Source organism: Lemur catta, chromosome 11, assembly GCF_020740605.2.
Source record: "Lemur catta isolate mLemCat1 chromosome 11, mLemCat1.pri, whole genome shotgun sequence".
NCBI lineage: Eukaryota > Metazoa > Chordata > Mammalia > Primates > Lemuridae > Lemur > Lemur catta.
In genome coordinates, this window is record NC_059138.1 from 19,524,109 (window position 1) to 19,541,473 (window position 17,365).

Genomic DNA, 17,365 nt, shown 5'->3' on the forward strand with positions numbered 1-17,365 from the left:
TAGTTGGTACTAGAAAGTCAGGAACGAGAAATTTGACTGAAATGGGAACATGGAAAAGAAACATTACATTTTTCTCCTGTAGCATATGGATTTCTCATTAGTCTGGGTAAGGGAAAACCGGGGGCGGGAAGGGCTCAGCGACTGCAGCTGTCCACACTCTCCCTCATCATTGTGCTGCCACCACACCTGGTCCCCAGAGACATCCTCACTTCTTAGCTATTTTGGCTTAGGTATGGACAAATCCCCTTGGTTCACCAGAGACTAGCCTGGAATTTTTCAAAAGAAGCTTTGCTAGGAAACTAGCAGGAAAAACAAAACAAAAGTAAAAACAGGAAATAGGGTATAGAAATGATAAAAATACAGAGTGCAAAAAAAAAAATCCTTTAGCCTAAGATAACTAAAGTCTAGTATTAGCATTACTTGACTCAGTTTACCAGGCACAGGTTTTCCCTGTTTTTTTTGTTGCATTTTGCCATGATATTGTCTCCCTCTGGAGAATTTGTCCTGAAGTTTCCCTTTTCAGTCTTTGTATATTTTTCTTCTCTTACTTAAGAATTTTCTCCATCTTCATCTAGGGAAGGAATTGGAATTGGTGTTACAGTCACTGTCTCTTATAGACAACGGGTTACTGCTCATATGGAGAAATGAGCTTTCCAGCCTTTTTCTACAGATAAAATAGCTTAGTGGTTCCAAACAGAATCCGAGGACCAGTGCTATGTGTTTATTATAAAGATTTTATTTGCTTGGGATGAAGTGAAAAACAAACAATACCATCAGGTTTTTGTTTCTTTTTTTTTCTGAGACAGAGTCTCATTCTGTTGCCCAGGGTAGAGTGAGTGCCATGGCGTCAGCCTAGCTCACAGCAACCTCAAACTCCTGGGCTTAAGCAATCCTACTGCCTCAGCCTCCCAAGTAGCTGGAACTACAGGCATGCGCCACCATGCCCAGCTAATTTTTCTATGTATATGTTTAGCTGTCCATATAATTTCTTTCTATTTTTAGTAGAGACGGGGTCTCGCTCAGGCTGGTCTCGAACTCCTGACCTCGAGCGATCCACCCGCCTCGGCCTCCCAGAGTGCTAGGATTACAGGCGTGAGCCACCGCTCCGGCCCCATGAGTTTTTTTGATAACACTAAAGGACTAATGTTTTTACTCTGGGATATTTTTTCTTTCTTCCCCTTTAGATATTAAAATAGTCAATGGTAGTTGTGAAGTTTTACTTTTTTTTGTTTTTAGTTTTTATGTCCTTGGCAAAATTAAAAATTGGTATCTCTCTGTAGATGTGTGCACCCAGTTTTTATAAATTCTTTCTGGTCTCTGAAATTTAAAACTCTGGCCAACAGCTATTTTGTATGACATTGAAGTATGCTGTATTGTTTTTATGCTTTATGCATCATTTGAACAGGTATTTTTATATGTAAATGATTTATTTTGCAATCCTCCCAACAGAACATGCTGTGTTAACTGTTTTCAGAGGGAAATGATGCAGTTTTTGTAAGTTTGATGTCCCTTCTAAGGAACTGGATAGTTGCTATAATGCAATCCTCATTCTAGATACTTATTTATTGACTGAATATCAATCACCATACGTACCTTATACTAGGTCCTGGGTGAATACAAATATAAGTAAGTCATTGTCCCTGCCTTCAAGGAAATCCTAGACTAGGGAAGAAGATCAGGTGTAAACAACGGTACCAGGTGTGGATACTTTGGGAGCTAAGGAGAAGAAAGTGCCTAATTCCACCCTGGACAGCTTTGCAGAGGAAATAAATTTTGCCCAAGGACAAGTTGAAGAAAGGCATTCTAGGCAGACGTCTGCTAAGCCTGGTGTCCTGCGTAAGTGTGGTACATTAGGGGGATGTTCCTGGCAACTGGAACATGAGAACATGTGAGAGGGTGGCAGAAGGTGAAGATGGAAATTTATCAATATTACCCAGTTTTAATTTTGTATTCCACAGCTACCTGTTACTGAACATAGAATTTTCACACCTACAGGCCAGAAAAAGTCCTGAGCAGGAAAGCAGTATTTTGTAATGTCTTCGTTCACTAGCCTTCCCTCACTTAATAGCTTTTACAGTCGCCACTGGAATTTATTGTGGGTTAATGTCTTGCACTTGGATCCGAAGAGTTAACTACCAGGGTACAGCTCAAGGGAGACCTGACATAGGCAATTTTGCTGACCATAAACTTACCTCGAGCACGACATGAGCCTCAGCTGTCACGAGAGCAGGTGCCATAGTACTGCCATCTGTGGAGCCACAGACACCAGGGAGACAGCTGGAGCCTCCCCACCCGGGTCCTGACCTGACTACATCAGGGCCACTGGTCAGGTCTGGATCCTGCCTGCCACTTTTTAGGGGAGATGTGGATAAAATCTAGAGGGAGGATGTCCAGGGAGATGGCCTAGAAACCATCATACAGACAGCGAAATTAAAAGAAGAGGGACAGGACAGCTTTAGTTATTTTAACAGATTTCTTGAGGCAAAGGTGGATGACATAATGGGCTGCAATTGTGGACTGAGTGAAGGGATTCTGATTTTGGCTAATGTAAGAAATAATTTTGTAAGAGCTTTTTTTTTTCTTATCACATAGTACTTTGAGATTTTTTTTGATGAAATATGGCAGTGCTTTGACAGAAACTAAACAACTGCCTTCACTTGTGGAGATGCTATAGAGAAGAATCCTGTAGTGAAGGGACAGCTGGACCTCTACAGCCCTTTCCTTTTTTAAATTCTATGAAATTTAGCATTTGTTCCATTTTTTAAGTATCTGACTTTGCCACCCTTATCTGTACATTAATCCAACTGATTGTAGATTTTCTTATTTTTTAGTATTTGACCAAAAGGATACCACAGAACCCAAGGTATCAGCATGTCAAGTCAAGACTGGACACTGGTGAGTAAAAATTAGAAAATTAGAACTTTAAAAAAAATCTAATTATTGACTGATAATTAACAAGAAGAAGCCTACCATACCTGGTATAAATCAGAGCTTAAAGTTTCTCACTATCTCGCCTGATGTCTTTCTGGACTCAGGATTTATCTTTGAAAGCTATTTTTCAGTAAAAATTTGTATTCACATAATTTAGCTTGTTATTCCTTACCACATAAGAAATAACATAAACTGAGAAAATGAAATTCCAGAAATCGAAACCATTCTTTAATAAGTTGCAGGGCTGAAGCTAAATAAATATCAGGAGGTCAACTTCTATTTAGGATTACCTTAAATATAATATTCCTTTAAACTGGCAGTAATAGATTATACAAGTGCATGTTTGTTCAGTTCAGTGTTTGCAGAGTGCTGACTACATGCAACCTTATGGACTATGGGAGATAGAAAGATGAGTGTGAATTGTGGTTTTTCATTCAAAGAGCTTAGATTCAAGTGGAGGCAGACAGACTTGAATGAGTAACTAAAGTACCAGACAGAATTTAATTAGTGCCGCAGTGCAGGTAAAATGAACTGCTTATTTCTGTGCTCTTCCCATTTTTCAGTGTCATGGTAAAGACTGCTGCCCAGCCGATAGCGGATTTGCAGTCTTGTGAGGTTTTGGTTGGTTATTTGTTTATTTTTGTTTTCAACCTTTTTAAAGCCTGCTGTGGAAATCCATCTGATTAAGATGGTTTTGCTAGTGGATTGGGGCACTGTGTGCCTTTAGCAATACTGAATTTTCTGCCAGTAGCCTCAAGACAACTGAGAAAAGTAAACTGGGATGTTGACTTTGTTTTGATGTTGACTTTGAAATCATCTTGTTTATTTTGTGTTTCTCTTTTTCTAGTCTCCTTCCAAATCATTATCTTCCATCATGCATGTTTACTCATATGAAATAGACTTACATGTTTTATTTAAATTGACCACATTTGCGGATACTATTTCTTGGTACTCTTCTTTCAAACATTTTCGTGCCATACGGATATTTATCCTTGCAAATATCCTGTTTGATGGGCAGGTGGAAAATATTATCTCTGTTGTAGAAAAGGAGGAAATTGTGGCACAGAGCTTTTGTAATTTATTCCGAGTTCAATAAAGGAGATAGAACTAGGATTGTCTGCAGGATGAGGAAGTCAATGCTGGAGATCTGGTGCCGGGCCTGGTGCACTGTCCCTGTATTTCCCCCAGCCTTATTTCTTCTGCCACACATACCCTCGACTCTTCCATTTCTGCCCATCTTCCCTTAATTGCAACTGTGATCCACCCTTCTGAAGTAAGGGATTCTGTGAGGTAAGCACCTAGATTTAAAATGCCATATTTTTTCTGAGGAGTCAAGATATGATTTTAAGACTACTATAAAGGAATGAATTTCTTTGGGAACCTTTATTTCTTCTTAAAATTAAAATTTTTTAAAGCTGAGGTTTATTCCAGATATATAGATTTATCTATGCCTTCATAATCTTTTTTTTTTTTCCTGGAAATCAAATTGGGTTTGTGAATGGCAACACCCTTCTTTCTATTCAGTTCCTCAATTCATAACCAAAATGTGACTTAATAATGATGCCTGAAATTAATTTCAATTTTTTTGATATTGAGATATTTTTATCTCCCCCCCTCCTTTTTTTTTTTTTTTGGAGACAGGATCTTACTCTGTTGCCCAGGCTAGAGTGCAGTGGCATCATCATAGCCCACTGTAGGCACGAACTCTTGGGCTCAAGAGATCCTCCTGCCTCAACCTCCCTAGTAGCTGGGACTACAGGTGAACACCACCATGCCCAGCTAATTTTTTAATTTTTTATAGAGACAGGGTTTTGCTATATTGCTCAGGCTGGTCTCCAACTCCTGGGCTCAACTGACCCTCCCACCTTGGCCTCCCAAAGTGCTGGGGTTTGACACAGGCATGAGCCACCTCACCCAGCCTTATATCTTCTTTTTATAATGTATATGTTAAATACACGTAACCTTTTATATCCTGAGATAGGAGTTACAGTGGCCAGATCATAGCTCACTATGACCTTGGCCTCCTGGGCTCAAGCAATCCTCCCCCCTCAGCCTTCCAAAGTGCTGGGATCACTGGTTTAAACTAGTTTTGTTTGTTGATTAAACTTTTCATTTTGATATCATTGTAGATTTACATGAATTTTGTAAGAAATAATACTGAGGGATTCCATGTGAACTTTACGCAGTTTTCTACAATGGTAACATCTCGCAAAACTATAATGCACCATCTCAACCATGATATTGACATTTATACACACAATCAAGATCCTGAACGTTTCCATCACCACAATGATTCCTTATGTTGCCCTTTTATAGCCACATCCACTTTCCACTTCCACCCCTCCTTAACCCCTGGCAACCACTAATCTGTTTTCTGTTTCTATAATTTTGTCATTTCACAAATGCTATAGGAATGGAATCACACAGTATGCAGCCTTTTGAATTGGCTTTTTTCACTTAGCATAATTCTCTGGATATTCATCCAGGTTGTTGCATGTCATCAGTAGTTCGTTCTTTTTTATTAATGGCTAGAATTCCATGGTATGGCTGTACCTGAGGTTAACCATTTACCTGTTGAAGGACATCTGGGTTGTTTCCACTTTTTGGCTACTACAAGAAAAGGTACTATAAATATTCATGTACATATTTTTATGTGAATGTAAGTCTTCATTTCTCTGGGATAAATGTGTAGGAGTACAATTGCTGATCGTAAAGTAGTTACCTATATAGTTTTTTAAAGAAACTGCCCATTTTTCAGAGAGGCTGTACCATTTTACATTCCCACCAGCATTTGGTTCTGTCACCGTTTTTTATTTTAGCCATTCTGATAGGTGTGTGGTGGCATAACATTGCAGTTTTAATTTGCATTTCCCTGATGGCTAGTGATGAACATCTTTTCATTTGCTTATTCACTTTCTGTACATCTTCTTCAGTGAAATGTCTGTTCATTTTTTTTGCCTATGTTCTCATTGGATTGTTTGCTTTTTTAGTGTTGAATTTTGAGAGTCCCTTATACAGTCTAGCTACTAGTCATTTGTCAGATATGTGGTTTGCAAATAGATTTTCCCCACTCCGTAACTTGTCTTTTCATCCTCCTAACAGGGTCTTTCAAAATACAAAAGTTTTTAATTTTGATGAGGTCCATTTTATCAGTTTTTCCTTTTATGGATTATGATTTTATTGTCAAGTCTAAGAACTCTTTGCCTAGCCTAGATCCCAGTGATTTTTTTCTATCACTATTCTAAAAGTTTTATAGTTTTAGGTTTTACATTTAAGTCCATGGTACATTTTGAGGTAATTTTTATATGAGGTATGGGACTTTGATCAAGATTAACTTTTGCTTATGGATGTCCAGCTGGTCTAGCAGCATTTGTTTAAAAAGTTACTTTTACTCCATTGAGCTGCCTGTTCACCTTTGTCAGAAGTTAGTTGGGCATGTTTATATGGGTCTGTTTCCAGGTTTTTTATTATGATCCCTTGATCCATGTGTCTGTCCCTCTGTCAACACCATACAGTCTTGATTTCTGTCGCTATATAGTAAATTGGATACTCAAAATTGGTTAGACTGATTCCCTACTTTATTTTTCTCTACTAACTTATTTTAGCTATTCTATTTCCTTTGCCTTTCCATCTAAATTTTAGAATAATCTTATTTACACTTACTAAAAAAATGCTGTAATTGTGATAGGAGTTTCATTAAGCCTGTTTATCATTTGGGGAGAATTGATATCTTTATTATGTAGAATAACCACTAATCTACATTCTGTGTCTATGGACTTGCCTGTTCTAAACATTTCATATAAATGGAATCATACAATATATAGCCTTTTGTGTCTGGCTTCTTTCACTTGGTGTAATGTTTTCAAGGTTCATCTATGTTGTAGCATGTATCACTACTTCATTCCTTTTTATTGCCAAATAATATTCTATTATATAGCTATTTCACATTTTGTTTGTTACTCATCAGTTGATAGAATTTGGATTACTACACTTTCTGTCCATAGTACTGCTACGAACATCAGTGTACGCATTTTGTGTGAACATGTTTTTAATTGTCTTGGGTGTATACCTAGGAGTTGAACATGGTAACTCTGTTTAATTTTTTGAGGAACTGCCAAACTGTTTTCCAAAGCAGCCATGCTTTACGTTCCCACCAGCAATGTTGGAGGGCTCGATTTTCTCCACATCCTCTCTAATGCTTGTTATTATCCATCATTTCGATTACAGCCATCCTTGTGGGCGTGAAGTAGTTATCTCATTGTGGCTTTGATTTGCGTGTTCCTGATGACTACTAATATTGAGCACCTTTTTATGTGCTTATTGGCATTTGTCTCTCTCCTACGGAGAAATATCTATTCAAATCATTTGCCAATTTTTAAATTGGGTTATTTTTCTTATTTGTTGAGTTATAAGAGTTCTTTTATAAATTCTGAATACTAGACTCTTGTCAGAAATATGATTTGCAAGTATTTTCTGCCATGCTATGGGTTGTCCAGGGTTTTTCTTTTATATAGCTGGAGGAGTAGAGAAAAATACATTTACCCCATCTTCCTGGAAGCAGTAGTCTTCCCAACTAGTCTTGTAAAGCTTTTGAAAGGGCCAAAATGTGTTTCATTGCTTAAAACTGAAAGTATTTTAAAGTCAGTGTGGGAGAGAAGTCTTATTCTAGCGTTCAATTTTTTTGTTGTTTCAAATTTAGAAATTATTTTAAAGTCAATTTAGAGGAGAGATTTTATTTTAATGCTTGTGTTTCTATGCATTTTTGTGTCTTACCTCCGTGTGTTTTCAGAGGAAGTTTTTCACCTGGCGTTGCAGCAGCCTGCAGGTGATGTGCCAAGATACAGATCCCTTCAGCCCTTTGGTTAGCCCGGAGCAGCCCAAACCCAGTGTTTTATCCGGATATTATCATTTATATGTGTGCCATGAGGTGAAAAGAGTAAGGAGTCTTGGTTAAGAAAGCACAAGAGGGACCTTATAGCCCAAGTAAGACTAAGGAGTTCCCATCTGTGATATGTTTTTAAGCTCTGCAGTCGGTGCAATGAAAGTAGACACAGGAATAAGTGAGCGTTTCTCATTTCTAGGCTAAATAGATGGGTCTTTAATCTTTTCTTACCAAACAGTGAGCAATTCAGAGTTAATCACAAGAAATTCAAGAATTTCATGATACCTCCTGTCTTCACCCAAATCGCCTTCTACTGAGTTCTTCAAAGGCTGCTGTCTTCCTCCTGGGTAAAGATTATTTTTTGTTTCTATACCTCTGGCTCTACTGCTCACACAAACTCAAACACTTATGTGTAGCCATGGCTAGAAATCTCAGAGTTATTTTGAACTTCAAATATTTCTTTTGTTCCATAGGTGCCTGAGTATATATATCTTACCAGCTCCCCACCATTGCCAGCCTGGGCCATGAATGGATTGTGCTTCTGGTGAAATCCCTGACGGCGTTTTGCTCAGTCTCCACTGCAGGGTTCTCGCTTACTCTCAAGCACCCTGTCTGGGTTTCTGTTTTGCAGCACTGCAGGCTGATTAAGGGCCACTTTCCAAACCGCAGGGCTCTCTCTTTATTAGTCTCCTACACTCTTTCGTTGGCTGCATTGTCCTTTTGTTTTCAATCTATATTCAATCTAATTTCAAATTTCTTTAACTTCCCGGAATGCTGTAGACTTTCTCTATTCAGTCTTTTTTAGCCTTATTTTTATTTTTTAAAAATTCACCTTCCTTTTGTTATCTCTACACAAACTAGTTATTTCCTGTTTTCTTCTCTAGTCTTTACTGTTCCTGAATATTCGCTAATAGCCTTGATCTTAGGCACTCAAACTCATTACAGACTAGGTACTCTTCATTTTCATTTGTTTTTTAATTCTGTTTCTTACGTCAAAGGAAGAAATGTATGTGAAAGGCTTTTACAAACCAGAAAGCACTATACATACGTATAACTTATTGAGGTTAACAAAGGACCACTGTGCCTCTTTTCATGCTTTCTGCTCTTCCCAGCCAAAAGAACTTCTCCATAGAGGAGGGAAATATTGAAGAAAAATAAAGCTGTGGAATTGTCTCTTAGCAACTGAGTTCGTGCCTTATAAATCTTATCCTCTTTAGATTACTGCTGCTCAAATCACTCACTTTTCTTACTGGCTCAGTACAAATAATGTCATTACATTTCAGGAAAACAATGGAAACATCTAATGAATGAGACACTCTGCTAATCGATTGTGCTCTATCTTTGCATAGCACTATGACATAGTTGGGTTGTTTCTTTCTCTAGATTATAATTATAAAACTTTTGTTATATGTCTTTTATTGCAACTTTAGTGGTAAACAAAGTAGAAGTTAAATACCACCTTATTTATTTCTAGGTTGCCTGAGTCCTGAAACAATTAGGGTCATACTGGTAGTTCATAACATATACTATATATAAATCAAGTTATATATATTTTAAAGAAAATCAGATGTGCAAAAACTGAAACAAAATTAGAATGTGATTATTTGCATTATAAAATAACTCATAAGGATTTTTCAGATGCCAGATCTTCCTAGTATATTTCATTCAGCAACTATTTTTGAGTGTCTCCTATGCTAGAGAACAGAAGGGATAAAGATTGTGTGTGTGTTTATACATGCGTGCGTGCATAAACAATCTTGGGCTTTCCATCTAATAAGGTAGACAAGACAGTTCAGTGATAAATGGCCTTGTGAGTGGTAAACTGAGTGCTGTAAAGTTTAGAGCAGAGAAAGGTCACTTCCCACTGGGTGAGCTATTGTGATTACATGGAGAAGGTGATATGACGGAGAAGTGAAGACTGAGAGTTTGTCGAGTTTAGTAATTAAGGCAACATTGAAAAGTAAGCTGTTGGCATCTTCAGTGCTACAGCAAAAAGTTTAAGCTTTACTCAGTAAGCAATGGGGAGCCACTGACTTTTTTTTTCTTTTTAATCAAAGGCTTATCTAGGTAAATGTGTCTGGCAGTAATGTGCAATTTCAAATTTTTGAAAAAATTGGTTCTCTGACATTCTTTTAGGCTCCTTTTATATAAACAAAGATGTGTTTATAAATAAGTGAATTATGAAATTGATTCATTTTCAGTCTTTTTAAAAGGTAGTCAAAAACTGTTTTCAGATGCAATTAGACATGGTAAGATAAACAGCTTAGTTAAGATACAAGCAGTGCACTGAGTGGGATAAAATACCACTTTGCATACTTTCTAAAACCATTTTTAGGGATTTTTGTGTCAGCCATCCTGCTGTCTCATTTCTCCATTCTCAAAATTGAAGCAAAGCAGAAATCCTCCATTCTCATTTTCCCTCCATACTTGGATAGAATGAATGTGTATAATGAAAAGAGCTTCTTATCAATAGCATTCTCAGATTTGTTCTGAATTTTGCCAAATATTTGTATAATTCTGCAAAACACTTTGTTTCTCTGCCTTCTCCTTTAAGTGGGAAAAACAAACAGTAGGTGTGGCAGCTTACCCCCTAGTGTTGTGAGGGTGGGCTGATACAGATGAAGTGCTGTGTAAATACTGGGAAGTGTTCAGAATTAAAAGAGAAATTAACTTTAGACACTTTGTTCGTAGAAACCACTGTGGTTTGGAAATGCAATGTTTCAATAATAAAGACTATATAAATAGGTTGGCTATTGTTTTCCATCCATCATGTTTTCCAATTCTTCAGGAAATTTACAGCATGAGATGGTCCCCACCTGTTACTATTAAGGGAGTAGCACTTTCTACAAATTGACCTCATGATGAGTCTGTTTTTACAACACAACTACAAAAGCCATGTGTTTTTGTGAGCCATATTAGAAACCAGGAGGTTAGGAATGCAAATCCTGGCTTAGTTACTAACTTGCTGGGTTACTGGGCAAATCAGTAATCCTTTTTGTCCCTCAATTTTCTGACTAGACTGCCTGAAGCTTTCCTACCCAGAAGAAACTGCCTACCACATCAACAACATGCAACCACGGGGGACTCAGGGACATATAACCAAGGGCTGCTATGTAAAATATTTTAAGAATAAGACCGTGGGAAGCTGAACAGCATACTGATTTGGCGTCTTCGTCCCCCATTGTATTGACCAGGCAAGTCCACGCCTGAGTTCAGAGTTGCAGTGGGGAGGAGGGATGTGTGTCCAGGAAGAATTCCTGCTTTCTGCTCTGAAGATCTGGTCACATCTCAGGACATTTGCAGTCTGAAGAACCTAAAAAAGATGGTACTTGGTTCTAATCCTGTTTTTTGGTGATGTTTGGGCCTCTTCTGAGACATATTCAGTGTCCCTCTTGAGAAGACTCAGGCCTTCTGAGTAGCCCTGACTGCCTTCATTTTTCTCTGAGCTTCTGAAAGAACACAGTCTGGGTCTAGGACTATACTGAATCCTCCTTTCTGATTCTTGATATAGAAAGTGTGTGTCTTAAGATGGAAAAAAAAACCAACAGTGGATTTTTACCACATGATGAATTCATGGTAAAGATTTAGTAATAACAAATGAAGTAAGTTGTTTTTTGAAAAGGTATTTTGTGTTTCAGAGCAAGGATTTTCTTCCTCCACTTCTGACCCAAACATGAAGTTCAGAATAGTCGTTGAAAATGTCAATTCATGCCATTAATTAGAAGCATTTCTTTTATCTGAAATTGAGGCTGAATCTGACTAGATTGTCTCAAGCCTTAAAAAGTTAGGAACACAATTTTAGAAATGAGAAATTATTTTGAATGTTTTCCCTTTTCCATACCTTTTAGGTGGCAGATAGAGCTTGATGTGTTGAATTGAATCAAATCGTAGCACGCCCAGTAAAAAATAGTAGCCCCTGGCTTGAGAGCTAGAATGTAGTTCATTCGGAAACCAGAATGATCTTGGCCCAGTTTTAAAGTATGAAAACCTCCAAACCACCTTGGCTAGTTCCTAGAATTGTAGAACCAGGCTGTAAAACATGAGGGCTCAGGACATTCCACAGTGGTAGGAATCTGCTGCTATTTCTCAGCAGATCAATCCCATGGTAAATACTAGTGTATGGAGTGTGTGGTCTAGTTCAGGCTGCAACAGGAGCATGAATAGTAGAAGACCAGGTTCAGGGAAGAGGAGGAAACCACAAAGACAAAGCGGAGAGGAAAGGGTTGCTTGAGTAGCCACAAAGGCACATTTTAGACATTCAAAGAATGCTGCTTCTTTCTTGCTACTCCTCTATCTTCCACTCCAAAAGATTATGGGGGGAATTAAAGGAAAAGGAAAGCCTTGACTCAAAAAAAGAAAAAGACATTGACATAAACATAAACTGATCATCTGTATTGTCTGAGAGTTCTTAAACACATCTGACCAAACATCTTCCTTGGTTCCTTATCTTTTAATGATGCTGTGTTATCCAAAAGACCATTTACTATGTGTGGCTCATTTGCCTACTGTCCAGAATCCTAAAAGAACAGAATAGGAAAGCTTAGGGAATACTTTTTCTCCATTCTGTTTTCACAATGGTACTCATTTTCTTCCATTTAAAGCATATCTAAAATCTTCATTTTCTTTTTAGGTAACAGTATGACTAAATACACTGAGAGGCTAGAAGAGATCAAAAAAAGTGAGTATGGTTTGGGAAAATGGAACTTTATAGTTGTCCTATAAGTTGGTCATTCACTAACAAGCATGTTCCACAGCTGACACGCGTGGAGAGCTGTAGGAGTCAGCTGAGCCTGGCAGGTGCCTCGAGGATATGGGAGACAGTGGGTACCATCCCTTAGGTCAGCTCCTAAGATTGTGGCCTGTGGGCCTGAGTTCTGCCCAACTTACATCCCCTAAGGGATATTAATATTGGAATGTGGAGTGAGCTCTGGTTAAGCTTGTAGCTTCATTGTATTACAGTCTTCATGGCCCTCCTCAAGGTATTTAATCTTTTCTATCTTCTTATTTTGTCTATACTTGAGATGGGGGGTAATAATATCTCTCTTCATAACATTTGTGTGCGTATAAATTATAGTATTCATGAAATACTTAGAGGTATAGGAAAGAAAGAACTTATTCTTAGTGTTATGCATTATCAATTCATTGCAGTCTGTTTTCTTTTAATTAATCATATTTCATCCACATCCTTTTTAAAAACTAATCTTCTGCAAAGATACGTTACTAGGCATTGAGTGTGTTGCCTTGCACAACATCATAATTTTTCAATCTGTATCCAAAACTGATGTAAAATGTATATTTCAAGACCAGAATTAAAGAATAAGTAGAAACATCTATTTTCGAAAATGGTTTGCTCATAGCTTAAGTAAAAGAACCCAGTGCTAGGGGAGTATTTAGCTAATGGTGCTAAAGAGGTACTCTGATTGATCACAGTTCAGGCTTTGGCTCTGGTAAAATACATCTTCTTGGAAGAGAAAATTACAAATCCAGAATACACCAGAACATTTTGTTTTTGTACAGCAGACCTTTTAATTTAAAGTGAAAATGTTCCTTTTAAATTGCTGCAGTGTTTAGAAGCCTCAGACAATAAGCTTGGACTCAGGCTTTATGCTGTTTTTATTTGCCGTGTTCAGCTGGAAGAGCTAGGCTATAGACATTTAAAAAAAATATGTAATGTCACAATATTCTTCTCTTTTCTTCTTATACATTTCACATTATCATATAAGTGTATATTTTTAAAATATATATTAAATTTTGAACTGTAAAAAAAATCTTGTTTACTTACCTACACTTCATTGTTGTCATCCTTAACTCCTCCAAGGCAGGCAAACTCCAGCTGGCCTGTTCTGTCAGAATTTGTGGTCCCTTTCACCTCCCATCCGTCTGCAGCTGATTATGAGCTCACATGTCCTCACTAGAAATTTGTCCCATAAAAGTGTCCCATTCTGCCCAGATTGGCAAAACCTTGTTTGAAACATTTCTTAAAAGTACAATGTGGTTTCTTTCATATCTAAACCTTAAAAGGAGATTATCTCCCAAAAGAAATACCCTTGGAGTAGAGCCCTGAAAATGCTCACGTCACCTTCCCTCCTTAGGAGTAGTGGGCTTCCTTTTAGTAAGGCAGGAGGTTCCTGTCACCCTGTTTCGTACGCTTTGTGCTGATTGCCTGACAGAGTTACTTTAGATTCTGGTTTGGCATCTACATTTTAGAAGCGATTTTCTTCTCTTTTCCTGTTTTCTGTTGTAAGTGTTCCTTTGGGTTGAAAGGAAGGCGAGTATTCCCTTGTTTCATGACACCCTAGACCCACCACTTTCCTCGGATTACCTTAGATGCCATGTCTTTCTGTGAAATCACAGACCTCGTTCTGTTACTTCCTTTGATTTGTCTTCCAGTGTGAGCCCAACTTCCCTTTGCTAATAATGCATTTCAACAGAACCCTGAAAATGCAAAAATCCTTTGTAATCTGAATATTCTTTCAACTCTACCTGAGGAAAATAGACACTCTGTGTCTATTGACCATTTACAAAGCCTATTCTTGGTTTCTAGTGATTAGATGACACTAGTTGGATCCAGTGTGAAACATCCTAGATAGTCAGGTCTCTGTCCTTCCAGTAACTCGAGAGAGACAGACTTAGACCCTAGACTTACTGAAGAAGCAAACTTGATAACACATCTGAAACTAGGGTCATTTTCTTCAACACAGAGTTTGGGAGAAGCTACAGTAGCAGAAGCTCCATTCTTAAAGCTCTGTTCGCTCTTGCGAGGACAGACTGACAGAGCCTTCCAAGTTATCCTTTTTATAAAATTTAAAACTTACTGTAAAACATCTAGTTTTATCTTTTATCTCTGAGTAATAATGTCAGAAAGTCCTACTGATGGCTGCCCTTCTAAACCAGAACCAGGTACGTAGAGTTCAGGCTCAAATATACGGGGGGCTTCTAGTGCTTGCGCAGAAGACAGCCAGAGATGCCAATCCTTAGAATACGGCAAAGTCTGGTTTTTTTTGTTCAAGGTAATCTCATTTAGTTAGAGGGAATTTTAATGTGTACATTTTGTACTTAAAAGTATTTCAGACTATGTAACCATACCAAAAGAATATCAGTGGATAAATTTTGCAGTGCAAACTACTTGAAAGCTGTTGACTGTTTCCATTGGCTGATTTATTGCTGTTTTGATTTGCATAAATGACTTTTGGTGGGCAAGTTGGTGGCAATTGATAGGAACAGTGTAGTTATTCAGATGCACTTTTTAAAGCCTCTGCTCAGCCTATTTGGATCTGCATCCTGGCAGGTTTTAGAAGCTCCATTGCATATAGATTTATTACTTCATTGCATTCTGATGAAGTGGCTTTAAGAATTTTCTAGAAGTAATGGTCTGTTATTAGCCAAATTGCTCTTTTTAAGACATTTTAGAACAGAGAAGTTTTAATTCCTTATTAAAAAGTCTTGACATATTTACAGAAGGCTAGTTTTTAAGGTAGTATCATTTCCTGACTCTGAGTCTTAAGGTGCTTGGTAAACCAATATTGTATTATCCTCCAAAATAACTATCCAGTCTGTGCTGGTTTTTTGGAAAAGTTCATGGAAATGATTAGTAACACCAGGTAAATAATCTCAAATACATTTAATCCTTCCCTTTGTTGCTAGGAGTCCTGGCTTATGAGACATTTATGCAGTGAAGGCCACAGCAATTATCCAGCTAACCTTTAGTAATGCTGAAATAATGAGGTCGAGACCATATTTAAAAAGTCATGGGTACCAATGTAAAAACCTAGAAGAGGAGGAAAGGATAAGGGTGCGCGTTGTACAACACTGAAAACTGTCCAGAGTTGGCAGTCATCTTCAGAAAAGTTTAAGGAAATAACTTTTTGTTCTTTTTTTTTTTTTTTTCTCTACTATTACACATCAGTGGCAAGGAAATAACTTTTAACATGTATGTATGGGCAAGATACTCTGTAAAGTGAAATTGGATCAGTTTTTAATAACTTCAATGTGATACAAAGAATTATTAACACAAGTACTCCCATTTGAGTTACATCTCAGAATTGTAAAGATAGCACTGAATAAATATTGATGTTTAAGGTTGGTTTTTGTTTATTTTTTAATTGTGGTAAAAAATGCATAACATTAAAATTTACCACCTTAACCATTTTGAAGTGTCCAGATCAGTAGTGTTAAGTATATTCACATTGTTGTACAACAGAACTACCAAACTTTTTCATCTTGCAAAATTGAATAGGTTTGGTTTTTGGGTTTTTATTTGTTTTTTGAGACAGAGTCTCGTTCTGTCACCCCAGCTAGAGTGCAGTGGGGTCATCACAGCTCACTGCAACCTCAACTCCTGCTGGGACTATAGGCAGCCACCACCATGTCTGGCTAAATTTTTTTTTTTTCCTATTTTTAGTAGAGATGGGGTCTCTATCTTGCTCAGGCTGGTCTCGAACTCCTGAGCTCAAAGCAGTCCTCCCACCGTGGCCTCTCACAGTGCTAGGATTACAGGCGTGAGCCACCTCTCCCAGCCAGGTTGATTTTTCTTGAAATAAAATTGAAGAGAAATTGATACCAAGAGATTATCAGGAACAATCATAACTGTGTGCCCAGCACACACACAAACAAAAGTGTTGTCCTATGTCTCCAGCATAGCCTGTAGCCACAGGAATATTATTGCTCTTCTTTCAAGCTGAAGTCAGAATAGTTGGGGTGTGGATGTCTTACCAGCTCTTTGACCTGGGGTGGCTCAGCATCTCTGGGTCTCTGTCCTCATTTGTAAAATGCAAACATTTATTCCCTGCTTTGTTCTAAGAAGGATTTAAGATGGCTTACAAAAATGCACGCAATACAATGTGCTCAAAGTAGAGACAGCTTAGTAAAAGGAAAATAGTAGACTAATAAAATAAGGTAAGGGGTAAAGTTATTAGATACAAAAAAGTGGCTTATAAATTCAATTTTAAGCTTCCTAATGGCAAAGCAAAGGGGAAAAAATGAAGAGATGAAAATATCACCTGCCACACCCAATTTTGAAGATATCACAAGGATCAATTGAGATAATATATGTAAAATTATGTAAATAACTTGATAGACCATATAACTTGACAACTAGAAAGAATAGCTTTAAGAAGACAAAATAAATCTAAATAAATATTTGTCTTATCTGCTTTTCAGATTATAGGTACAAAAAAGATGAGCTTTTTAAGAGACTAAAAGTTACAACTTTTGCCCAGCTGGTAAGTTTAATGATCTTTATGTTGGCGTAAAGACTGTCTACTTTATGCTGCTTTATGTGAGTATTTCTAAATTCAACTCTAGGGAATGTTTGCAGAGGACTTTCTTCTGATTCTTTGTATGTACTTCACCTAAGAGAGGATTAACTGGTGTGTGGTGTGTTCACATGAGGATGGTGTGAAATTTTTTTCTCTTCTTCGATAAGAATTCTGTAAAGTAAACGTGCATTTTTATTTTTAATTCATTAAATTGATGGTTTAGGTTTTATTTTTCCTTATACATTTAACTTAAAATTTAGAATCTGAAATTCTGGATTCCAGATTGTTTCAACAT

At 37.5% G+C, this 17,365-nt stretch overlaps 1 protein-coding gene across 3 annotated transcripts in view; it reads left to right on the forward strand.

The window, feature by feature from the left end:
* The window catches only part of CEP41 (centrosomal protein 41), a 40,267-nt gene that overhangs the window by 10,947 nt on the left and 11,955 nt on the right, over positions 1–17,365 (forward strand). For 2 of the 3 annotated variants that reach the window (XM_045565486.1, XM_045565487.1), the window contains exons 2-4: positions 2,832–2,895; positions 12,444–12,491; positions 16,973–17,034. In XM_045565486.1, coding sequence (XP_045421442.1) covers positions 2,832–2,895; positions 12,444–12,491; positions 16,973–17,034 — 174 coding nt within the window. Of the gene's footprint in view, positions 1–2,831; positions 2,896–11,007; positions 11,139–12,443; positions 12,492–16,972; positions 17,035–17,365 lie in introns of those variants that run through there. The other variant, XM_045565488.1, reaches the window with a different exon arrangement.